This window comes from Oncorhynchus nerka, linkage group LG16 (genome assembly GCF_034236695.1).
Source record: "Oncorhynchus nerka isolate Pitt River linkage group LG16, Oner_Uvic_2.0, whole genome shotgun sequence".
NCBI classification, from domain to species: Eukaryota; Metazoa; Chordata; class Actinopteri; order Salmoniformes; family Salmonidae; genus Oncorhynchus; species Oncorhynchus nerka.
Window position 1 is genome coordinate 32,813,327 of NC_088411.1, and position 25,968 is coordinate 32,839,294.

The window sequence follows — 25,968 nt, forward strand, 5'->3', positions numbered from 1 at the left end:
ACCATCTCTCTCTTCTCTCTTCCTCTCCTCCTCCCCCACTCCGTCTCTCTCTTTATGCCATTTAAGCCATTACAATGAGTCCTCCTGTAGTTCCTCCCACCAGCCTCCTCTGACTTATACACAACATAACGATCTCCTCCTCTCTGCCCCCATATAGTGACATCAGGTGCAGAGTGAGCAGAGGAAGTCATTTCAATCAGACAAATAACCCCACAGTCTGATACCCCTACCCAACTATAAAGACCACCCCTCCACCCTATTACCACAACCCACAACTCCAACCTGCTCCCCACCATATACACCCCTACTGTCAGGCTGCAGAAACCCCAAAACCCCAGGCACCCTGAATTAATGGGCCATGATGTTAATGAACCAATAGGGCTGACCATGCCTGGAGAGACCAACGACTGACTGGATAAATGAGGTTGGTGCCTGGTTTTATTAGTAATGGGTAATGGTTGGTGCCTGGTTATATTAGTAATGGGTAATGGTTGGTACCTGGTTATATTAGTAATGGATAATGGTTGGTGCCTGGTTATATTAGTAATGGATAATGGTTGGTGCCTGGTTTTATTAGTAACGGGTAATGGTTGATGCCTGGTTATATTAGTAATGGGTAATGGTTGGTACCTGGTTATATTAGTAATGGGTAATGGTTGGTGCCTGGTTATATTAGTAATGGGTAATGGTTGGTACCTGGTTATATTAGTAATCGGTAATGGTTGGTACCTGGTTATATTAGTAATGGGTAATGGTTGATGCCTGGTTATATTAGTAATGGGTAATGGTTGGTGCCTGGTTATATTAGTAATGGATAATGGTTGGTACCTGGTTATATTAGTAACGGGTAATTGTTGATGCCAGGTTATATTAGTAACGGGTAATGGTTGGTACCTGGTTATATTAGTAATGGTTAATGGTTGGTGCCTAGTTATATTAATAATGCTTTGTACCTGGTTATATTAGTAATGGGTAATGGTTGGTACCTGGTTATATTAGTAATGGGTAATGGTTGGTACCTGGTTATATTAGTAATGGGTAATGGTTGGTGCCTGGTTATATTAGTAATGGGTAATGGTTGGTGCCTGGTTATATTAGTAATGGATAATGGTTGGTACCTGGTTATATTAGTAATGGGTAATGGTTGATGCCTGGTTATATTAGTAATGGGTAATGGTTGGTGCCTGGTTATATTAGTAATGGATAATGGTTGGTACCTGGTTATATTAGTAATGGGTAATGGTTGGTACCTGGTTATATTAGTAACGGGTAATGGTTGGTGCCTGGTTATATTAGTAATGGATAATGGTTGGTACCTGGTTATATTAGTAATGGACAATGGTTGGTACCTGGTTATATTAGTAATGGGTAATGGTTGGTACCTGGTTATATTAGTAATGGATAATGGTTGGTACCTGGTTATATTAGTAATGGACAATGATTGGTACCTGGTTATATTAGTAATGGGTAATGGTTGGTACCTGGTTATATTAGTAATGGGTAATGGTTGGTACCTGGTTATATTAGTAATGGGTAATGGTTGGTGCCTGGTTATATTAGTAATGGATAATGGTTGGTGCCTGGTTATATTAATAATGGACAATGGTTGGTACCTGGTTATATTAGTAATGGGTAATGGTTGGTACCTGGTTATATTAGTAATGGATAATGGTTGGTACCTGGTTATATTAGTAATGGTTGGTGCCTGGTTATATTAATAATGGGTAATGGTTGGTGCCTGGTTATATAAGTAATGGGTAATGGTTGGTACCAGGTTATATTAGTAATGGATAATGGTTGGTGCCTGGTTATATTAGTAATGGATAATGGTTGGTGCCTAGTTATATTAATAATGGGTAATGGTTGGTGCCTGGTTATATTAGTAATGGGTAATGGTTGGTGCCTGGTTATATTAGTAATGGATAATGGTTGGTGCCTGGTTATATTAGTAATGGGTAATGGTTGGTGCCTGGTTATATTAGTAATGGGTAATGGTTGGTGCCTGGTTATATTAGTAATGGGTAATGGTTGGTACCTGGTTATATTAATAATGGGTAATGGTTGGTGCCTAGTTATATTAATAATGGGTAATGGTTGGTGCCTAGTTATATTAATAATGGGTAATGATTGGTGCCTAGTTATATTAGTAATGGGTAATGGTTGGTACCTGGTTATATTAATAATGGGTAATGGTTGGTGCCTAGTTATATTAATAATGGGTAATGGTTGGTGCCTAGTTATATTAATAATGGGTAATGATTGGTGCCTAGTTATATTAGTAATGGATAATGGTTGGTACCTGGTTATATTAATAATGGGTAATGGTTGGTGCCTGGTTATATTAGTAATGGGTAATGGTTGGTACCTGGTTATATTAATAATGGGTAATGGTTGGTGCCTAGTTATATTAATAATGGGTAATGGTTGGTGCCCGGTTATATTAATAATGGATAATGGTTGGTACCTGGTTATATTAATAATGGGTAATGGTTGGTGCCTAGTTATATTAATAATGGGTAATGGTTGGTGCCTAATTATATTAACAATGGGTAATGGTTGGTGCCCGGTTATATTAATAATGGGTAATGGTTGGTGCCTAGTTATATTAACAATGGGTAATGGTTGGTGCCCGGTTATATTAATAATGGGTAATGGTTGGTGCCCGGTTATATTAATAATGGGTAATGGTTGGTACCTGGTTATATTAATAATGGGTAATGGTTGGTGCCTAGTTATATTAATAATGGGTAATGGTTGGTACCTGGTTATATTAGTAATGGTTGGTACCTGGTTATATTAATAATGGGTAATGGTTGGTGCCCGGTTATATTAATAATGGGTAATGGTTGGTGCCTAGTTATATTAATAATGGGTAATGGTTGGTGCCCGGTTATATTAATAATGGATAATGGTTGGTACCTGGTTATATTAATAATGGGTAATGGTTGGTGCCTAGTTATATTAATAATGGGTAATGGTTGGTGCCTAGTTATATTAATAATGGGTAATGGTTGGTGCCTAGTTATATTAATAATGGGTAATGGTTGGTGCCCGGTTATATTAATAATGGATAATGGTTGGTACCTGGTTATATTAATAATGGGTAATGGTTGGTGCCTAGTTATATTAGTAATGGGTAATGGTTGGTGCCTGGTTATATTAGTAATGGGTAATGGTTGGTGCCTGGTTATATTAGTAATGGGTAATGGTTGGTGCCCGGTTATATTAATAATGGGTAATGGTTGGTGCCTAGTTATATTAATAATGGGTAATGGTTGGTGCCCGGTTATATTAATAATGGATAATGGTTGGTACCTGGTTATATTAATAATGGGTAATGGTTGGTGCCTAGTTATATTAATAATGGGTAATGGTTGGTGCCTAATTATATTAACAATGGGTAATGGTTGTTAGAAATGTAGCTACTTCATATAAATAAATATAGTTTTCTTGCTTAATTATTCAAGAAGTGGTAAATGTAAATGCGTTGTTTAATAATATGAGGTTGTTTGTATGTGCGTAGGTGTGTGTGTATGTGTGCGTAGGTGTGTGTGTATGTGTGCGTAGGTGTGTGTGTATGTGTGCGTAGGTGTGTGTGTATGTGTGCGTAGGTGTGGGTGTATGTGTGCGTAGGTGTGGGTGTATGTGTGCGTAGGTGTGTGTGTATGTGTGCGTAGGTGTGTGTGTATGTGTGCGTAGGTGTGTGTGTATGTGTGCGTAGGTGTGTGTGTATGTGTGCGTAGGTGTGTGTGTATGTGTGCGTAGGTGTGTGTGTATGTGTGCGTAGGTGTGTGTGTATGTGTGCGTAGGTGTGGTGCATAGGTTTGTATGTGTGCGTAGGTGTGTGTGTATGTGTGCGTAGGTGTGTGTGTATGTGTGCGTAGGTGTGTGTGTATGTGTGCGTAGGTGTGTGTGTATGTGTGCGTAGGTGTGTGTGTATGTGTGCGTAGGTGTGGGTGCATAGGTTTGTATGTGTGCGTAGGTGTGTGTGTATGTGTGCGTAGGTGTGTGTGTATGTGTGCGTAGGTGTGTGTGTATGTGTGCGTAGGTGTGTGTGTATGTGTGCGTAGGGTGTGTGTATGTGTGCGTAGGTGTGTGTGTATGTGTGCGTAGGTGTGTGTGTATGTGTGCGTAGGTGTGTGTGTATGTGTGCGTAGGTGTGTGTGTATGTGTGCGTAGGTGTGTGTGTATGTGTGCGTAGGTGTGTGTGTATGTGTGCGTAAGTGTGTGTGTATGTGTGCGTAGGTGTGTGTGTATGTGTGCGTAGGTGTGGGTGCATAGGTTTGTATGTGTGCGTAGGTGTGTGTATGTGTGCGTAGGTGTGTGTGTATGTGTGCGTAGGTGTGTGTGTATGTGTGCGTAGGTGTGTGTGTATGTGTGCGTAGGTGTGTGTGTATGTGTGCGTAGGTGTGGGTGCATAGGTTTGTATGTGTGCGTAGGTGTGTGTGTATGTGTGCGTAGGTGTGTGTGTATGTGTGCGTAGGTGTGTGTATGTGTGCGTAGGTGTGTGTGTATGTGTGCGTAGGTGTGTGTGTATGTGTGCGTAGGGTGTGTGTGTATGTGTGCGTAGGTGTGTGTGTATGTGTGCGTAGGTGTGGGTGCATAGGTTTGTATGTGTGCGTAGGTGTGTGTGTATGTGTGCGTAGGTGTGTGTGTATGTGTGCGTAGGTGTGTGTGTATGTGTGCGTAGGTGTGTGTGTATGTGTGCGTAGGTGTGTGTGTATGTGTGCGTAGGTGTGGGTGCATAGGTTTGTATGTGTGCGTAGGTGTGTGTGTATGTGTGCGTAGGTGTGTGTGTGTATGTGTGCGTAGGTGCGTAGGTGTGTGTGTGTATGTGTGCGTAGGTGTGTATGTGTGCGTAGGTGTGTGTGTGTGTGTGTGTGTGTATGTGTGTGCGTAGGTGTGTATGTGTATGTGTGTGTGTTTCTTACAGTACTTCCAGGCTCCTCAGTGCTCTGAAAGCTCCGTCCTCGATGCAGCTGATGTGGTTCTTATCCAACTGACTAGAGGCACAATAGGGGCAGAAAGCATTAAAACACACACACACACACAAACGCACACGCAGACACACACACACGCACACGCGCGCACACACACACACACACACACACACACACACACACACACACACACACACACACACACACACACACACGCAGACAAACAAATGTGCAATACACTGCAACACGGTCCTGTTCTCTCCATCCCTCCCTCTCTCTTTCTCTCTCTCCTTTCTCACACCAATTTTAAACAGTCACATTATTAAATAACCAGCCATTTGTATTAAAGGTCATCAATCAACATCATCTTTCCAGTACCAGCTACTCAGCACAACGCCCCAATGATCTAAAGCACTGGTATCAATCTTACAATCTACAATAGCATTTTCCCTATAGACCAGACATAATCACACCCTGACACCCTCTCCTCAGAGGGCAGATATAATCACACCCTGACACTCTCTCTTCAGAGGGCAGACATAATCACACCCTGACACCCTCTCCTCAGAGGGCAGATATAATCACACCCTGACACTCTCTCTTCAGAGGGCAGACATAATCACACCCTGACACCCTCTCCTCAGAGGGCAGACATAATCACACCCTGACACCCTCTCCTCAGAGGACAGACATAATCACACCCTGACGCTCTCTCCTCAGAGGGCAGACATAATCACACCCTGACACTCTCTCCTCAGAGGGCAGACATAATCACACCCTGACACTCTCTCCTCAGAGGGCAGATATAATCACACCCTGACACTCTCTCCTCAGAGGGCAGACATAATCACACCCTGACACCCTCTCCTCAGAGGGCAGATATAATCACACCCTGACACTCTCTTCTCAGAGGGCAGACATAATCTCACCCTGACACCCTCTCCTCAGAGGGCAGATATAATCACACCCTGACACTCTCTCCTCAGAGGGCAGATATAATCACACCCTGATACCCTCTCCTCAGAGGGCAGATATAATCACACCCGGACACCAACTCCTCAGAGGGAAGATATAATCACACCCTGACACCCTCTCCTCAGAGGGCAGACATAATCACACCCTGACACTCTCTCCTCAGAGGGCAGATATAATCACACCCTAACACTCTCTCCTCAGAGGGCAGATATAATCACACCCTGACACTCTCTCCTCAGAGGGCAGACATAATCACACCCTGACACCCTCTCCTCAGAGGGCAGATATAATCACACCCGGACACCCTCTCCTCAGAGGGCAGATATAATCACACGCTGATAGTCTCTCCTCAGAGGGCAGATATAATCACACCCTGACACTCTCTCCTCAGAGGGCAGACATAATCACACCCTGACACTCTCTCCTCAGAGGGCAGACATAATCACACCCTGACACCCTCTCCTCAGAGGGCAGACATAATCACACCCTGACACTCTCTCCTCAGAGGGCAGACATAATCACACCCTGACACTCTCTCCTCAGAGGGCAGATATAATCACACCCTGATAGTCTCTCCTCAGAGGGCAGACATAATCACACCCTGACACTCTCTCCTCAGAGGGCAGACATAATCACACCCTGACACCCTCTCCTCAGAGGGCAGATATAATCACACCCTGACACTCTCTTCTCAGAGGGCAGACATAATCTCACCCTGACACCCTCTCCTCAGAGGGCAGATATAATCACACCCGGACACCAACTCCTCAGAGGGAAGATATAATCACACCCTGACACCCTCTCCTCAGAGGGCAGACATAATCACACCCTGACACTCTCTCCTCAGAGGGCAGATATAATCACACCCTAACACTCTCTCCTCAGAGGGCAGATATAATCACACCCTGACACTCTCTCCACAGAGGGCAGATATGATCACACCCTGACACCCTCTCCTCAGAGGGCAGATATAATCACACCCTGACACTCTCTCCTCAGAGGGCAGACATAATCACACCCTGACACTCTCTCCTCAGAGGGCAGATATAATCACACCCTGATAGTCTCTCCTCAGAGGGCAGACATAATCACACCCTGACACTCTCTCCTCAGAGGGCAGACATAATCACACCCTGACACCCTCTCCTCAGAGGGCAGATATAATCACACCCTGACACTCTCTTCTCAGAGGGCAGACATAATCTCACCCTGACACCCTCTCCTCAGAGGGCAGATATAATCACACCCTGACACTCTCTCCTCAGAGGGCAGATATAATCACACCCTGACACCCTCTCCTCAGAGGGCAGATATAATCACACCCGGACACCCTCTCCTCAGAGGGAAGATATAATCACACCCTGACACTCTCTCCTCAGAGGGCAGATATAATCACACCCTGACACTCTCTCCTCAGAGGGCAGATATAATCACACCCTGACACTCTCTCCTCAAAGGGCAGATATAATCACACCCTGACACTCTCTCCTCAGAGGGCAGATATAATCACACCCTGACACCCTCTCCTCAGAGGGCAGATATAATCACACCCTGACACTCTCTCCTCAGAGGGCTGACATAATCACACCCTGACACCCTCTCCTCAGAGGGCAGATATAATCACACCCTGACACTCTCTCCACAGAGGGCAGATATGATCACACCCTGACACCCTCTCCTCAGAGGGCAGATATAATCACACCCTGACACTCTCTCCTCAGAGGGCAGATATAATCACACCCTGACACTCTCTCCTCAGAGGGCAGATATAATCACACCCTGACACTCTCTCCTCAGAGGGCAGATATAATCACACCCTGACACCCTCTCCTCAGAGGGCAGATATAATCACACCCTGACACCCTCTCCTCAGAGGGCAGATATAATCACACCCGGACACCCTCTCCTCAGAGGGCAGATATAATCACACCCTGATAGTCTCTCCTCAGAGGGCAGATATAATCACACCCTGACACTCTCTCCTCAGAGGGCAGACATAATCACACCCTGACACCCTCTCCTCAGAGGGCAGATATAATCACACCCTGACACCCTCTCCTCAGAGGGCAGATATAATCACTGATAGGGAGTACAGTCAATGTGGGTAAGTGGACAGTGAGCTAGTCATCTCTCCTCATATACTGTCGGGAAGGAGCCAGACCGTGCAGACACTTTATCTACTGTGATAGCACCATCAATCAGTGTGTGTGTGTGTGTGTGTGTGTGTGTGTGTGTGTGTGTGTGTGTGTGTGTGTGTGTGTGTGTGTGTCTGTCTGTGTGTGTCAGTGTATATGTTTGTATTACACTGATCTGTTACTATCGGGACATGAAGACAAAAACAGGATTTTATGAACATGTTCTTCCTTTGTCTTGGTGTTATATGAGATCGTACTGGTATGAAAATATGTTGAGTTAGTATTGAGAGTGAAAAGATATTCATCCATCCATCCATCCATCCATTCATTCATTCATTTAATCTATCCAATCATCCATCCATTAATTTATTCATTCATCCATCCATTCATCCAATCATTTATTCATCCATCCATCCATCCATTTATTCATCTATCCATCCATCCATTAATTTATTAATCCATCCAGCCATTAATATATTCATCCAGCCATTAATATATTCATCCATCCATTCATTCATTCATTTAATTTATCCAATCATCCATCCATCCATTAATCTATCCAATCATCCATCCATTAATTTATTCATTCATCCATCCATTCATCCAATCATTTATTCATCCATCCATCCATCCATTTATTCATCTATCCATCCATCCATTAATTTATTAATCCATCCAGCCATTAATATATTCATCCATCCATTAATATATTCATCCATCCCTTAATTTATTCATCCATCCATTAATATATTCATCCAAACATTAATTTGTTCAACCATCCATACATTAATTTATTCATCCATACATACATGAATTCACAATTTCTTCATTAATGTACTAATTCCCTCACAGGATCTTGATGTCTGTAGCTCCTCTGAAAGCCTTTCTGGTGATGGACTGGATGTTGTTCTCACTCAGATCTCTGTGAAAACAACAACATGAGAGCATTGGATCAAAGACACTGTTACACAACCTTTAGAAGCTGACACACAGCCAGGATAGAGAGGGTTATGTAGGAGGAAAACCACCCAGCCAGGATAGATAGAGGCTTATATAGGAGGAAAACCACCTAGCCAGGATAGATAGAGGGCTATATAGGAGGAAAACCACCCAGCCAGGATATATAGAGGGTTATATAGGAGGAACACCACTCAGCCAGGATAGAGAGGGTTATGTAGGAGGAACACCACCCAGCCAGGATAGAGAGGGTTATGTAGGAGGAACACCACCCAGCCAGGATAGATAGAGGCTTATATAGGAGGAAAACCACCCAGCCAGGATAGAGAGGGTTATGTAGGAGGAACACCACTCAGCCAGGATAGAGAGGGTTATGTAGGAGGAACACCACCCAGCCAGGATAGATAGAGGCTTATATAGGAGGAAAACCACCCAGCCAGGATAGAGAGGGTTATATAGGAGGAAAACCACCCAGCCAGGATAGAGAGGGTTATATAGGAGGAAAACCACCCAGCCAGGATATATAGAGGGTTATATAGGAGGAACACCACTCAGCCAGGATAGAGAGGGTTATGTAGGAGGAACACCACCCAGCCAGGATAGAGAGGGTTATGTAGGAGGAACACCACCCAGCCAGGATAGATAGAGGCTTATATAGGAGGAAAACCACCCAGCCAGGATAGAGAGGGTTATGTAGGAGGAACACCACTCAGCCAGGATAGAGAGGGTTATGTAGGAGGAACACCACCCAGCCAGGATAGATAGAGGCTTATATAGGAGGAAAACCACCCAGCCAGGATAGAGAGGGTTATATAGGAGGAAAATCACCCAGCCAGGATATATAGAGGGTTATATAGGAGGAAAACCACCCAGCCAGGATAGATAGAGGGTTATATAGGAGGAACACCACTCAGCCAGGATAGAGAGGGTTATATAGGAGGAAAACCACCCAGCCAGGATAGATAGAGGGCTATATAGGAGAAAAACCACCCAGCCAGGATAGAGAGGGTTATATAGGAGGAAAACCACCCAGCCAGGATAGATAGAGGGTTATATAGGAGGAACACCACCCAGCCAGGATAGAGAGGGTTATATAGGAGGAACACCACCCAGCCAGAATAGATAGAGGGTTATATAGGAGGAAAACCACCCAGCCAGGATAGATAGAGGGCTATATAGGAGGAACACCACCCAGCCAGGATAGAGAGGGTTATATAGGAGGAACACCACCCAGCCAGGATAGAGAGGGTTATATAGGAGGAACACCACCCAGCCAGGATAGAGAGGGTTATATAGGAGGAACACCACCCAGCCAGGATAGTTAGAGGGTTATATAGGAGGAACACCACCCAGCCAGGATAGAGAGGGTTATATAGGAGGAACACCACTCAGCCAGGATAGAGAGGGTTATATAGGAGGAACACCACCCAGCCAGGATAGATAGTGTGTCCAACTCAGTGTGAGGTGTCCAACTCAGTGTGAGGGGTCCAACTCAGTGTGAGGTGTCCAACTCAGTGTGAGGTGTCCAACTCAGTGTGAGGTGTCCAACTCAGTGTGAGGTGTCCAACTCAGTGTGAGGTGTCCAACTCAGTGTGAGGTGTCCAACTCAGTGCCTCAACACTGAAAAAGGCAAGAGAGGTCCTGTTAGGACTTTGAGTGAAAGTATGTGTGTGTGTGTGTGTGTGTGTGTGTGTGTGTGTGTGTGTGTGTGTGTGTGTGTGTGTGTGTGTGTGTGTGTGTGTGTGTGTATTGAGCGAGAGATGGAGAGAGTGGAGGGGATGGTCAGGGTAAGGAGAGGAGGAAGGAAGAAAGAGAGAGATACACAAGTAGTCAAAGTTTTAATTAGCATGTCATTGTTTGGTGGTTAAATTATGTTCTTTCCTCCTTCAGAGAGAAGCTGTACCTCTTATCATGCCACACAGGGAGCTCCTGTCTTACTCCCACAGCCCAACAGGCCTAAACAGAACACTCAGGGTCCCCTTTAGAGAGGCTTACAGAAAACACACACCCTACCCTCCCCCTCTCTCTCTCTTTCCCTCCTTTTATCTTCACCTCAATCTCTCTTCTCTTCCTCCATCTCTCTCTCTCCCTCCATCTCTCACCCTCCCTCTTTCTCTCTCTCTCCCACCCTCCCTCTTTCTCTCCATCTCTCACCCTCCCTCTTTCTCTCTCTCTCTCTCCCTCCCTCTTTCTCTCTCTCTCTCACCCTCCCTCTTTCTCTCTCTCTCTCCCTCCCTCTTTCTCTCTCTCTCTCTCCCTCCCTCTTTCTCTCCATCTCTCACCCTCCCTCTTTCTCTCTCTCTCACCCTCCCTCTTTCTCTCCATCTCTCACCCTCCCTCTTTCTCTCTCTCTCTCCATCTCCCTCTCTCTCTCACCCTCCCTCTTTCTCTCCATCTCTCACCCTCCCTCTTTCTCTCTCTCTCACCCTCCCTCTTTCTCTCCATCTCTCTTTTCCTTCTCTCCCTCCCACCCTCCGTCTCTCTCTGGTTCATCTCACAGTTTCCCACTAGTTTCTTTCTGGTTTCAACATCATAAAAAAGGAATGAAAGAATCACGGTGCCACTGAGAACAGTGAGAGTTGTGTAATATATCTAATGAATGGTTTGTTTGTTTCTCTATGCTCTGCAGCAATTAAAACAGCCGTCTGCAGGTCGCTGCAAATATACCATAATTAACCATGATATTTGCACGGCCACCATTTTTTTCTTCTGTTTTGAATATTTATGTCACTCTCTCTCACACATACACACATACACACACAGCACACCCCCATTCTCCAGTAGCAACTATAAAAGGCCTCCACTGTGAAGTTTGAGTTGTATTAGTAAATGACTGTAACCCGCCTGGCCTTTTCTCATAGTCATTAAGAGATCAGTGTGTAAGCAGTTTTACTTGACTCCTGTACACACACACACACACACACACACACACACACACACACACACACACACACACACACACACACACACACACACTTAAGCTGATTTCCATTCAGAAAAACACAGAGGTATTCTGTCCAATGACATGTTTAAACAGAGTTTATCGTCTGAATCATTCACTAATAACCACAACACACCTGAAGCAGGTGCTGTTACCAGGACATCAGCTCAACAAGCTATTCAATTCTATCTGGAAATATCAGGCATTCTGAAAAACACTGCATGCTCTCTGAACATGTATTCATTCAATCAATATATAATTTATTGAACAAAGACTAAATTAGTTAATACTGTATAATGTTTCACCTTCTATTGGTATTGGGTGAAAACGGCACTTGGTCTTCAATATATTATTCTCTTCTCCAACATGAAAACCATTTAACATCTCGTAGCTTTTCCTGGTGCCTGGGTTGCCAATCTGTTTGTGATTTAGCCAACCCCTTTGTTAATGTCTTGGCAAGGCAGACATGTTGCTTTGACCCTGGCCGTGACCCCACTTTCCGAGGGGAAGATGGGATATGCAAAAAACACATTTCAAATTCACACATTCGTATAATACACACTTGTACATGTGAAACAGCACAGATATATTTAACAGCACAAATGATTTATTAGCCAACTCCTTTGTTATTGTCTTGGCAAGCCATGTTGCTTTAAACAGAATCAGTCAGCCATGTTCCTTTAAACAGAAACAGTTAGGCAGCCATGTTGCTTTAAACAGAATCAGTCAGCAATGTTGCTTTAAACAGAATCATACAGCAATGTTGCTTTAAACAGAAACAGTCAGTCAGCCATGTTGCTTTAAACAGAATCAGTCAGCCATGTTGCTTTAAACAGAATCAGTCAGCCATGTTCCTTTAAACAGAAACAGTTAGGCAGCCATGTTGCTTTAAACAGAATCAGTCAGCCATGTTGCTTTAAACAGAATCAGACAGCAATGTTGCTTTAAACAGAAACAGTCAGTCAGCCATGTTGCTTTAAACAGAATCAGTCAGCCATGTTGCTTTAAACAGAATCAGTCAGCCATGTTCCTTTAAACAGAAACAGACAGGCAGCCATGTTCCTTTAAACAGAAACAGTCAGCCATGTTCCTTTAAACAGAATCAGTCAGCCATGTTCCTTTAAACAGAATCAGTCAGGCAGCCATGTTGCTTTAAACAGAATCAGTCAGCCATGTTCCTTTAAACCGAATCAGTCAGGCAGCCATGTTCCTTTAAACAGAAACTGTCAGGCAGCCATGTTCCTTTAAACAGAAACAGTCAGGCAGCCATGTTCCTTTAAACAGAAACAGACAGACAGCCATGTTGCTTTAAACAGAAACAGTCAGCCATGTTGCTTTAAACAGAAACAGTCAGGCAGCCATGTTGCTTTAAACAGAAACAGTCAGGCAGCCATGTTGCTTTAAACAGAAAAAGACAGGCAGCCATGTTGCTTTAAACAGAAACAGTCAGGCAGCCATGTTGCTTTAAACAGAAACAGTCAGGCAGCCATGTTGCTTTAAACAGAAACAGTCAGCCATGTTGCTTTAAACAGAAACAGTCAGGCAGCCATGTTGCTTTAAACAGAAACAGTCTGGCAGCCATGTTGCTTTAAACAGAAACAGTCAGGCAGCCATGTTCCTTTAAACAGAATCAGTCAGCCATGTTCCTTTAAACAGAATCAGTCAGGCAGCCATGTTGATTTAAACAGAAACAGTCAGGCAGCCATGTTGCTTTAAACAGAAACAGTCAGGCAGCCATGTTGCTTTAAACAGAAACAGTCAGGCAGCCATGTTCCTTTAAACAGAATCAGTCAGACAGCCATGTTGCTTTAAACAGAAACAGTCAGGCAGCCATGTTGCTTTAAACAGAAACAGTCAGGCAGCCATGTTGCTTTAAACAGAATCAGACAGCAATGTTGCTTTAAACAGAAACAGTCAGTCAGCCATGTTGCTTTAAACAGAATCAGTCAGCCATGTTGCTTTAAACAGAATCAGTCAGGCAGCCATGTTGCTTTAAACAGAAACAGTCAGGCAGCCATGTTCCTTTAAACAGAAACAGTCAGGCAGCCATGTTGCTTTAAACAGAAACAGTCAGTCAGCCATGTTCCTTTAAACAGAATCAGTCAGTCAGCCATGTTCCTTTAAACAGAAACAGTCAGCCATGTTCCTTTAAACAGAATCAGTCAGCCATGTAGCATTAAACAGAAACAGTCAGCCATGTTCCTTTAAACAGAATCAGTCAGCCATGTTGCTTTAAACAGAAACAGTCAGGCAGCCATGTTCCTTTAAACAGAATCAGTCAGCCATGTTCATTTAAACAGAATCAGTCAGTCAGCCATGTTCCTTTAAACAGAAACAAGCAGGCAGCCATGTTGCTTTAAACAGAATCAGTCAGGCAGCCATGTTGCTTTAAACAGAATCAGTCAGGCAGCCATGTTGCTTTAAACAGAAACAAGCAGGCAGCCATGTTCCTTTAAACAGAAACAGTCAGGCAGCCATGTTGATTGAAACAGAAACAGTCAGGAAGCCATGTTGCTTTAAACAGAAACAGTCAGGCAGCCATGTTGCTTTAAACAGAAACAGTCAGCCATGTTCCTTTAAACAGAATCAGTCAGGCAACCATGTTCCTTTAAACAGAAACAGTCAGCCATGTTCCTTTAAACAGAATCAGTCAGTCAGCCATGTTCCTTTAAACAGAAACAGTCAGCCATGTTCCTTTAAACAGAATCAGTCAGCCATGTTGCTTTAAACAGAAACAGTCAGGCAGCCATGTTCCTTTAAACAGAATCAGTCTGCCATGTTCCTTTAAACAGAAACAGTCAGGCAGCCATGTTCCTTTAAACAGAAACAGACAGACAGCCATGTTGCTTTAAACAGAAACAGTCAGGCAGCCATGTTGCTTTAAACAGAAACAGACAGACAGCCATGTTGCTTTAAACAGAAACAGTCAGGCAGCCATGTTGCTTTAAACAGAAACAGTCAGGCAGCCATGTTCCTTTAAACAGAATCATTCAGGCAGCCATGTTGATTTAAACAGAAACAGTCAGTCAGCCATGTTCCATTAAACAGAATCAGTCAGGCAGCCATGTTGCTTTAAACAGAAACAGTCAGGCAGCCATGTTGCTTTAAACAGAAACAGACAGGCAGCCATGTTGCTTTAAACAGAAACAGTCAGGCAGCCATGTTCCTTTAAACAGAATCAGTCAGACAGCCATGTTGCTTTAAACAGAAACAGTCAGGCAGCCATGTGGCTTTAAACAGAAACAGTCAGGCAGCCATGTTGCTTTAAACAGAATCAGACAGCAATGTTGCTTTAAACAGAAACAGTCAGTCAGCCATGTTGCTTTAAACAGAATCAATCAGCCATGTTGCTTTAAACAGAATCAGTCAGGCAGCCATGTTGCTTTAAACAGAAACAGTCAGGCAGCCATGTTCCTTTAAACAGAAACAGTCAGGCAGCCATGTTGCTTTAAACAGAAACAGTCAGTCAGCCATGTTCCTTTAAACATAATCAGTCAGTCAGCCATGTTCCTTTAAACAGAAACAGTCAGCCATGTTCCTTTAAACAGAATCAGTCAGCCATGTAGCATTAAACAGAAACAGTCAGCCATGTTCCTTTAAACAGAATCAGTCAGCCATGTTGCTTTAAACAGAAACAGTCAGGCAGCCATGTTCCTTTAAACAGAATCAGTCAGCCATGTTCCTTTAAACAGAATCAGTCAGTCAGCCATGTTCCTTTAAACAGAAACAGACAGGCAGCCATGTTCCTTTAAACAGAAACAAGCAGGCAGCCATGTTGCTTTAAACAGAATCAGTCAGGCAGCCATGTTGCTTTAAACAGAATCAGTCAGGCAGCCATGTTGCTTTAAACAGAAACAAGCAGGCAGCCATGTTCCTTTAAACAGAAACAGTCAGGCAGCCATGTTGATTGAAACAGAAACAGTCAGGAAGCCATGTTGCTTTAAACAGAAACAGTCAGGCAGCCATGTTGCTTTAAACAGAAACAGTCAGCCATGTTCCTTTAAACAGTATCAGTCAGGCAACCATGTTCCTTTAAACAGAAACAGTCAGCCATGTTCCTTTAAACAGAATCAGTCAGTCAGCCATGTTCCTTTAAACAGAAACAGTCAGCCATGTTCCTTTAAACAGAATCAGTCAGCCATGTTCCTTTAAACAGAATCAGTCAGTCAGCCATGTTCCTTTAAACAGAAACAGTCAGCCATGTTCCTTTAAACAGAAACAGTCAGCCATGTTCCTTTAAACAGAAACAGTTAGGCAGCCATGTTGCTTTAAACAGAATCAGTCAGCAATGTTGCTTTAAACAGAATCATACAGCAATGTTGCTTTAAACAGAAACAGTCAGTCAGCCATGTTGCTTTAAACAGAATCAGTCAGCCATGTTGCTTTAAACAGAATCAGTCAGCCATGTTCCTTTAAACAGAAACAGTTAGGCAGCCATGTTGCTTTAAACAGAATCAGTCAGCCATGTTGCTTTAAACAGAATCAGACAGCAATGTTGCTTTAAACAGAAACAGTCAGTCAGCCATGTTGCTTTAAACAGAATCAGTCAGCCATGTTGCTTTAAACAGAATCAGTCAGCCATGTTCCTTTAAACAGAAACAGACAGGCAGCCATGTTCCTTTAAACAGAAACAGTCAGCCATGTTCCTTTAAACAGAATCAGTCAGCCATGTTCCTTTAAACAGAATCAGTCAGGCAGCCATGTTGCTTTAAACAGAATCAGTCAGCCATGTTCCTTTAAACCGAATCAGTCAGGCAGCCATGTTCCTTTAAACAGAAACTGTCAGGCAGCCATGTTCCTTTAAACAGAAACAGTCAGGCAGCCATGTTCCTTTAAACAGAAACAGACAGACAGCCATGTTGCTTTAAACAGAAACAGTCAGCCATGTTGCTTTAAACAGAAACAGTCAGGCAGCCATGTTCCTTTAAACAGAAACAGACAGACAGCCATGTTGCTTTAAACAGAAACAGTCAGGCAGCCATGTTGCTTTAAACAGAAACAGACAGACAGCCATGTTGCTTTAAACAGAAAAAGTCAGGCAGCCATGTTGCTTTAAACAGAAACAGTCAGGCAGCCATGTTGCTTTAAACAGAAACAGTCAGGCAGCCATGTCAGCCATGTTCCTTTAAACAGAATCAGTCAGGCAACCATGTTCCTTTAAACAGAAACAGTCAGCCATGTTCCTTTAAACAGAATCAGTCAGTCAGCCATGTTCCTTTAAACAGAAACAGTCAGCCATGTTCCTTTAAACAGAATCAGGCAGCCATGTTGCTTTAAACAGAAAAAGACAGGCAGCCATGTTGCTTTAAACAGAAACAGTCAGGCAGCCATGTTGCTTTAAACAGAAACAGTCAGCCATGTTGCTTTAAACAGAAACAGTCAGGCAGCCATGTTGCTTTAAACAGAAACAGTCTGGCAGCCATGTTGCTTTAAACAGAAACAGTCAGGCAGCCATGTTCCTTTAAACAGAATCAGTCAGCCATGTTCCTTTAAACAGAATCAGTCAGGCAGCCATGTTGATTTAAACAGAAACAGTCAGGCAGCCATGTTGCTTTAAACAGAAACAGTCAGGCAGCCATGTTGCTTTAAACAGAAACAGTCAGGCAGCCATGTTCCTTTAAACAGAATCAGTCAGACAGCCATGTTGCTTTAAACAGAAACAGTCAGGCAGCCATGTTGCTTTAAACAGAAACAGTCAGGCAGCCATGTTGCTTTAAACAGAATCAGACAGCAATGTTGCTTTAAACAGAAACAGTCAGTCAGCCATGTTGCTTTAAACAGAATCAGTCAGCCATGTTGCTTTAAACAGAATCAGTCAGGCAGCCATGTTGCTTTAAACAGAAACAGTCAGGCAGCCATGTTCCTTTAAACAGAAACAGTCAGGCAGCCATGTTGCTTTAAACAGAAACAGTCAGTCAGCCATGTTCCTTTAAACAGAATCAGTCAGTCAGCCATGTTCCTTTAAACAGAAACAGTCAGCCATGTTCCTTTAAACAGAATCAGTCAGCCATGTAGCATTAAACAGAAACAGTCAGCCATGTTCCTTTAAACAGAATCAGTCAGCCATGTTGCTTTAAACAGAAACAGTCAGGCAGCCATGTTCCTTTAAACAGAATCAGTCAGCCATGTTCATTTAAACAGAATCAGTCAGTCAGCCATGTTCCTTTAAACAGAAACAAGCAGGCAGCCATGTTGCTTTAAACAGAATCAGTCAGGCAGCCATGTTGCTTTAAACAGAAACAAGCAGGCAGCCATGTTCCTTTAAACAGAAACAGTCAGGCAGCCATGTTGATTGAAACAGAAACAGTCAGGAAGCCATGTTGCTTTAAACAGAAACAGTCAGGCAGCCATGTTGCTTTAAACAGAAACAGTCAGCCATGTTCCTTTAAACAGAATCAGTCAGGCAACCATGTTCCTTTAAACAGAAACAGTCAGCCATGTTCCTTTAAACAGAATCAGTCAGTCAGCCATGTTCCTTTAAACAGAAACAGTCAGCCATGTTCCTTTAAACAGAATCAGTCAGCCATGTTGCTTTAAACAGAAACAGTCAGGCAGCCATGTTCCTTTAAACAGAATCAGTCTGCCATGTTCCTTTAAACAGAAACAGTCAGGCAGCCATGTTCCTTTAAACAGAAACAGACAGACAGCCATGTTGCTTTAAACAGAAACAGTCAGGCAGCCATGTTGCTTTAAACAGAAACAGACAGACAGCCATGTTGCTTTAAACAGAAACAGTCAGGCAGCCATGTTGCTTTAAACAGAAACAGTCAGGCAGCCATGTTCCTTTAAACAGAATCATTCAGGCAGCCATGTTGATTTAAACAGAAACAGTCAGGCAGCCATGTTCCATTAAACAGAATCAGTCAGGCAGCCATGTTGCTTTAAACAGAAACAGTCAGGCAGCCATGTTGCTTTAAACAGAAACAGACAGGCAGCCATGTTGCTTTAAACAGAAACAGTCAGGCAGCCATGTTCCTTTAAACAGAATCAGTCAGACAGCCATGTTGCTTTAAACAGAAACAGTCAGGCAGCCATGTGGCTTTAAACAGAAACAGTCAGGCAGCCATGTTGCTTTAAACAGAAAATCAGACAGCAATGTTCCTTTAAACAGAAACAGTCAGTCAGCCATGTTGCTTTAAACAGAATCAATCAGCCATGTTGCTTTAAACAGAATCAGTCAGGCAGCCATGTTGCTTTAAACAGAAACAGTCAGGCAGCCATGTTCCTTTAAACAGAAACAGTCAGGCAGCCATGTTGCTTTAAACAGAAACAGTCAGTCAGCCATGTTCCTTTAAACAGAATCAGTCAGTCAGCCATGTTCCTTTAAACAGAAACAGTCAGCCATGTTCCTTTAAACAGAATCAGTCAGCCATGTAGCTTTAAACAGAAACAGTCAGCCATGTTCCTTTAAACAGAATCAGTCAGCCATGTTGCTTTAAACAGAAACAGTCAGGCAGCCATGTTCCTTTAAACAGAATCAGTCAGCCATGTTCATTTAAACAGAATCAGTCAGTCAGCCATGTTCCTTTAAACAGAAACAAGCAGGCAGCCATGTTGCTTTAAACAGAATCAGTCAGGCAGCCATGTTGCTTTAAACAGAATCAGTCAGGCAGCCATGTTGCTTTAAACAGAAACAGTCAGGCAGCCATGTTCCTTTAAACAGAAACAGTCAGCCATGTTGATTAAACAGAAACAGTCAGGAAGCCATGTTGCTTTAAACAGAAACAGTCAGGCAGCCATGTTGCTTTAAACAGAAACAGTCAGCCATGTTCCTTTAAACAGAATCAGTCAGGCAACCATGTTCCTTTAAACAGAAACAGTCAGCCATGTTCCTTTAAACAGAATCAGTCAGTCAGCCATGTTCCTTTAAACAGAAACAGTCAGCCATGTTCCTTTAAACAGAATCAGTCAGCCATGTTCCTTTAAACAGAATCAGTCAGGCAGCCATGTTCCTTTAAACAGAATCAGTCTGCCATGTTCCTTTAAACAGAAACAGTCAGGCAGCCATGTTCCTTTAAACAGAAACAGACAGACAGCCATGTTGCTTTAAACAGAAACAGTCAGGCAGCCATGTTGCTTTAAACAGAAACAGACAGACAGCCATGTTGCTTTAAACAGAAACAGTCAGGCAGCCATGTTGCTTTAAACAGAAACAGTCAGGCAGCCATGTTCCTTTAAACAGAATCATTCAGGCAGCCATGTTGATTTAAACAGAAACAGTCAGGCAGCCATGTTCCATTAAACAGAATCAGTCAGGCAGCCATGTTGCTTTAAACAGAAACAGTCAGGCAGCCATGTTCCTTTAAACAGAAACATCAGGCAGCCATGTTGCTTTAAACAGAAACAGTCAGGCAGCCATGTTCCTTTAAACAGAATCAGTCAGACAGCCATGTTGCTTTAAACAGAAACAGTCAGGCAGCCATGTGGCTTTAAACAGAAACAGTCAGGCAGCCATGTTACTTTAAACAGAATCAGACAACAATGTTGCTTTAAACAGAAACAGTCAGTCAGCCATGTTGCTTTAAACAGAATCAGTCAGCCATGTTGCTTTAAACAGAATCAGTCAGGCAGCCATGTTGCTTTAAACAGAAACAGTCAGGCAGCCATGTTCCTTTAAACAGAAACAGTCAGGCAGCCATGTTGCTTTAAACAGAAACAGTCAGTCAGCCATGTTCCTTTAAACAGAATCAGTCAGTCAGCCATGTTCCTTTAAACAGAAACAGTCAGCCATGTTCCTTTAAACAGAAGAATCAGTCAGCCATGTAGCTTTAAACAGAAACAGTCAGCCATGTTCCTTTAAACAGAATCAGTCAGCCATGTTGCTTTAAACAGAAACAGTCAGGCAGCCATGTTCCTTTAAACAGAATCAGTCAGCCATGTTCCTTTAAACAGAATCAGTCAGTCAGCCATGTTCCTTTAAACAGAAACAGACAGGCAGCCATGTTCCTTTAAACAGAAACAAGCAGGCAGCCATGTTGCTTTAAACAGAATCAGTCAGGCAGCCATGTTGCTTTAAACAGAATCAGTCAGGCAGCCATGTTCCTTTAAACAGAAACAAGCAGGCAGCCATGTTCCTTTAAACAGAAACAGTCAGGCAGCCATGTTGATTGAAACAGAAACAGTCAGAAGCCATGTTGCTTTAAACAGAAACAGTCAGGCAGCCATGTTCCTTTAAACAGAAACAGTCAGCCATGTTCCTTTAAACATTATCAGTCAGGCAACCATGTTCCTTTAAACAGAAACAGTCAGCCATGTTCCTTTAAACAGAATCAGTCAGTCAGCCATGTTCCTTTAAACAGAAACAGTCAGCCATGTTCCTTTAAACAGAATCAGTCAGCCATGTTCCTTTAAACAGAATCAGTCAGTCAGCCATGTTCCTTTAAACAGAAACAGTCAGCCATGTTCCTTTAAACAGAAACAGTCAGCCATGTTCCTTTAAACAGAATCAGTCACCATGTTGCTTTAAACAGAAACAGTCAGCCATGTTCCTTTAAACAGAAACAGTCAGGCAGCCATGTTCCTTTAAACAGAATCAGTCAGTCAGCCATGTTCCTTTAAACAGAGTCAGTCAGTCAGCCATGTTCCTTTAAACAGAAACAGACAGGCAGCCATGTTCCTTTAAACAGAAACAAGCAGGCAGCCATGTTCCTTTAAACAGAAACAGTCAGGCAGCCATGTTGATTTAAACAGAAACAGTCAGGAAGCCATGTTGCTTTAAACAGAAACAGTCAGGCAACTTTAAACAGAAACAGACAGGCAGCCATGTTGCTTTAAACAGAAACAGACAGACAGCCATGTTGCTTTAAACAGAAACAGTCAGGCAGCCATGTTGCTTTAAACAGAAACAGTCAGGCAGCCATGTTCCTTTAAACAGAAACAGTCAGGCAGCCATGTTCCTTTAAACAGAATCAGTCAGGCAGCCATGTTGATTTAAACAGAAACAGTCAGGCAGCCATGTTTCCATTAAACAGAAACAGTCAGGCAGCCATGTTGCTTTAAACAGAAACAGACAGGCAGCCATGTTGCTTTAAACAGAAACAGTCAGGCAGCCATGTTCCTTTAAACAGAATCAGTCAGACAGCCATGTTGCTTTAAACAGAAACAGTCAGGCAGCCATGTGGCTTTAAACAGAAACAGTCAGGCAGCCATGTTACTTTAAACAGAATCAGACAACAATGTTGCTTTAAACAGAAACAGTCAGTCAGCCATGTTGCTTTAAACAGAATCAGTCAGCCATGTTGCTTTAAACAGAATCAGTCAGGCAGCCATGTTGCTTTAAACAGAAACAGTCAGGCAGCCATGTTCCTTTAAACAGAAACAGTCAGGCAGCCATGTTCCTTTAAACAGAAACAGTCAGTCAGCCATGTTCCTTTAAACAGAAACAGTCAGCCATGTTCCTTTAAACAGAAACAGTCAGCCATGTAGCATTAAACAGAATCAGTCAGCCATGTAGCATTAAACAGAATCAGTCAGCCATGTTCCTTTAAACAGAAACAGTCAGGCAGCCATGTTCCTTTAAACAGAATCAGTCAGCCATGTTCCTTTAAACAGAATCAGTCAGTCAGCCATGTTCCTTTAAACAGAAACAGACAGGCAGCCATGTTCCTTTAAACAGAAACAAGCAGGCAGCCATGTTGCTTTAAACAGAATCAGTCAGGCAGCCATGTTGCTTTAAACAGAATCAGTCAGGCAGCCATGTTGCTTTAAACAGAAACAAGCAGGCAGCCATGTTCCTTTAAACAGAAACAGTCAGGCAGCCATGTTGATTGAAACAGAAACAGTCAGGAAGCCATGTTGCTTTAAACAGAAACAGTCAGGCAGCCATGTTGCTTTAAACAGAAACAGTCAGCCATGTTCCTTTAAACATTATCAGTCAGGCAACCATGTTCCTTTAAACAGAAACAGTCAGCCATGTTCCTTTAAACAGAATCAGTCAGTCAGCCATGTTCCTTTAAACAGAAACAGTCAGCCATGTTCCTTTAAACAGAATCAGTCAGCCATGTTCCTTTAAACAGAATCAGTCAGTCAGCCATGTTCCTTTAAACAGAAACAGTCAGCCATGTTCCTTTAAACAGAAACAGTCAGCCATGTTCCTTTAAACAGAATCAGTCACGCATGTTGCTTTAAACAGAAACAGTCAGCCATGTTGCTTTAAACAGAAACAGTCAGGCAGCCATGTTCCTTTAAACAGAATCAGTCAGTCAGCCATGTTCCTTTAAACAGAGTCAGTCAGTCAGCCATGTTCCTTTAAACAGAAACAGACAGGCAGCCATGTTCCTTTAAACAGAAACAAGCAGGCAGCCATGTTGCTTTAAACAGAAACAGTCAGGCAGCCATGTTGATTTAAACAGAAACAGTCAGGAAGCCATGTTGCTTTAAACAGAAACAGTCAGGCAGTCATGTTGCTTTAAACAGAAACAGACAGGCAGCCATGTTGCTTTAAACAGAAACAGTCAGGCAGCCATGTTGCTTTAAACAGAAACAGTCAGCCATGTTGCTTTAAACAGAAACAGTCAGGCAGCCATGTTGCTTTAAACAGAAACAGTCAGGCAGCCATGTTGCTTTAAACAGAAACAGTCAGGCAGCCATGTTCCTTTAAACAGAATCAGTCAGGCAGCCATGTTGATTTAAACAGAAACAGTCAGGCAGCCATGTTCCATTAAACAGAATCAGTCAGGCAGCCATGTTGCTTTAAACAGAAACAGTCAGGCAGCCATGTTGCTTTAAACAGAAACAGTCAGGCGACCATGTTCCTTTAAACAGAATCAGTCAGACAGCCATGTTGCTTTAAACAGAAACAGTCAGGCAGCCATGTGGCTTTAAACAGAAACAGTCAGGCAGCCATGTTGCTTTAAACAGAATCAGACAGCAATGTTGCTTTAAACAGAAACAGTCAGTCAGCCATGTTGCTTTAAACAGAATCAGTCAGCCATGTTGCTTTAAACAGAATCAGTCAGGCAGCCATGTTGCTTTAAACAGAAACAGTCAGGCAGCCATGTTCCTTTAAACAGAAACAGTCAGGCAGCCATGTTGCTTTAAACAGAAACAGTCAGTCAGCCATGTTCCTTTAAACAGAATCAGTCAGTCAGCCATGTTCCTTTAAACAGAAACAGTCAGCCATGTTCCTTTAAACAGAATCAGTCAGCCATGTAGCATTAAACAGAAACAGTCAGCCATGTTCCTTTAAACAGAATCAGTCAGCCATGTTGCTTTAAACAGAAACAGTCAGGCAGCCATGTTCCTTTAAACAGAATCAGTCAGCCATGTTCCTTTAAACAGAATCAGTCAGTCAGCCATGTTCCTTTAAACAGAAACAGACAGGCAGCCATGTTCCTTTAAACAGAAACAAGCAGGCAGCCATGTTGCTTTAAACATAATCAGTCAGGCAGCCATGTTGCTTTAAACAGAATCAGTCAGGCAGCCATGTTGCTTTAAACAGAAACAAGCAGGCAGCCATGTTCCTTTAAACAGAAACAGTCAGGCAGCCATGTTGATTGAAACAGAAACAGTCAGGAAGCCATGTTGCTTTAAACAGAAACAGTCAGGCAGCCATGTTGCTTTAAACAGAAACAGTCAGCCATGTTCCTTTAAACAGTATCAGTCAGGCAACCATGTTCCTTTAAACAGAAACAGTCAGCCATGTTCCTTTAAACAGAATCAGTCAGTCAGCCATGTTCATTTAAACAGATACAGTCAGCCATGTTCCTTTAAACAGAATCAGTCAGCCATGTTCCTTTAAACAGAATCAGTCAGTCAGCCATGTTCCTTTAAACAGAAACAGTCAGCCATGTTCCTTTAAACAGAAACAGTCAGCCATGTTCCTTTAAACAGAATCAGTCACGCATGTTGCTTTAAACAGAAACAGTCAGCCATGTTGCTTTAAACAGAAACAGTCAGGCAGCCATGTTCCTTTAAACAGAATCAGTCAGCCATGTTCCTTTAAACAGAATCAGTCAGTCAGCCATGTTCCTTTAAACAGAAACAGTCAGCCATGTTCCTTTAAACAGAAACAGTCAGCCATGTTCCTTTAAACAGAATCAGTCACGCATGTTGCTTTAAACAGAAACAGTCAGCCATGTTGCTTTAAACAGAAACAGTCAGGCAGCCATGTTCCTTTAAACAGAATCAGTCAGTCAGCCATGTTCCTTTAAACAGAGTCAGTCAGGCAGTCATGTTGCTTTAAACAGAAACAGACAGGCAGCCATGTTGCTTTAAACAGAAACAGTCAGGCAGCCATGTTGCTTTAAACAGAAACAGTCAGCCATGTTGCTTTAAACAGAAACAGTCAGGCAGCCATGTTGCTTTAAACAGAAACAGTCAGGCAGCCATGTTGCTTTAAACAGAAACAGTCAGGCAGCCATGTTCCTTTAAACAGAATCAGTCAGGCAGCCATGTTGATTTAAACAGAAACAGTCAGGCAGCCATGTTCCATTAAACAGAATCAGTCAGGCAGCCATGTTGCTTTAAACAGAAACAGTCAGGCAGCCATGTTGCTTTAAACAGAAACAGTCAGGCGACCATGTTCCTTTAAACAGAATCAGTCAGACAGCCATGTTGCTTTAAACAGAAACAGTCAGGCAGCCATGTGGCTTTAAACAGAAACAGTCAGGCAGCCATGTTGCTTTAAACAGAATCAGACAGCAATGTTGCTTTAAACAGAAACAGTCAGTCAGCCATGTTGCTTTAAACAGAATCAGTCAGCCATGTTGCTTTAAACAGAATCAGTCAGGCAGCCATGTTGCTTTAAACAGAAACAGTCAGGCAGCCATGTTCCTTTAAACAGAAACAGTCAGGCAGCCATGTTGCTTTAAACAGAAACAGTCAGTCAGCCATGTTCCTTTAAACAGAATCAGTCAGTCAGCCATGTTCCTTTAAACAGAAACAGTCAGCCATGTTCCTTTAAACAGAATCAGTCAGCCATGTAGCATTAAACAGAAACAGTCAGCCATGTTCCTTTAAACAGAATCAGTCAGCCATGTTGCTTTAAACAGAACCAGTCAGGCAGCCATGTTCCTTTAAA

At 42.9% G+C, this 25,968-nt stretch overlaps 1 protein-coding gene across 1 annotated transcript in view; it reads right to left on the minus strand.

Annotated features, from left to right (window-relative positions):
- LOC115118421 (slit homolog 1 protein-like) overlaps window positions 1-25,968 on the minus strand; it is a 330,419-nt gene that overhangs the window by 105,669 nt on the left and 198,782 nt on the right. Inside the window, exons 5-6 of the mRNA XM_065002621.1 lie at window positions 8,901-8,972; window positions 4,932-5,003 (exon numbers count right to left, since the gene is read on the minus strand). Coding sequence (XP_064858693.1) covers window positions 4,932-5,003; window positions 8,901-8,972 — 144 coding nt within the window. The remainder of the gene's footprint in view (window positions 1-4,931; window positions 5,004-8,900; window positions 8,973-25,968) is intronic.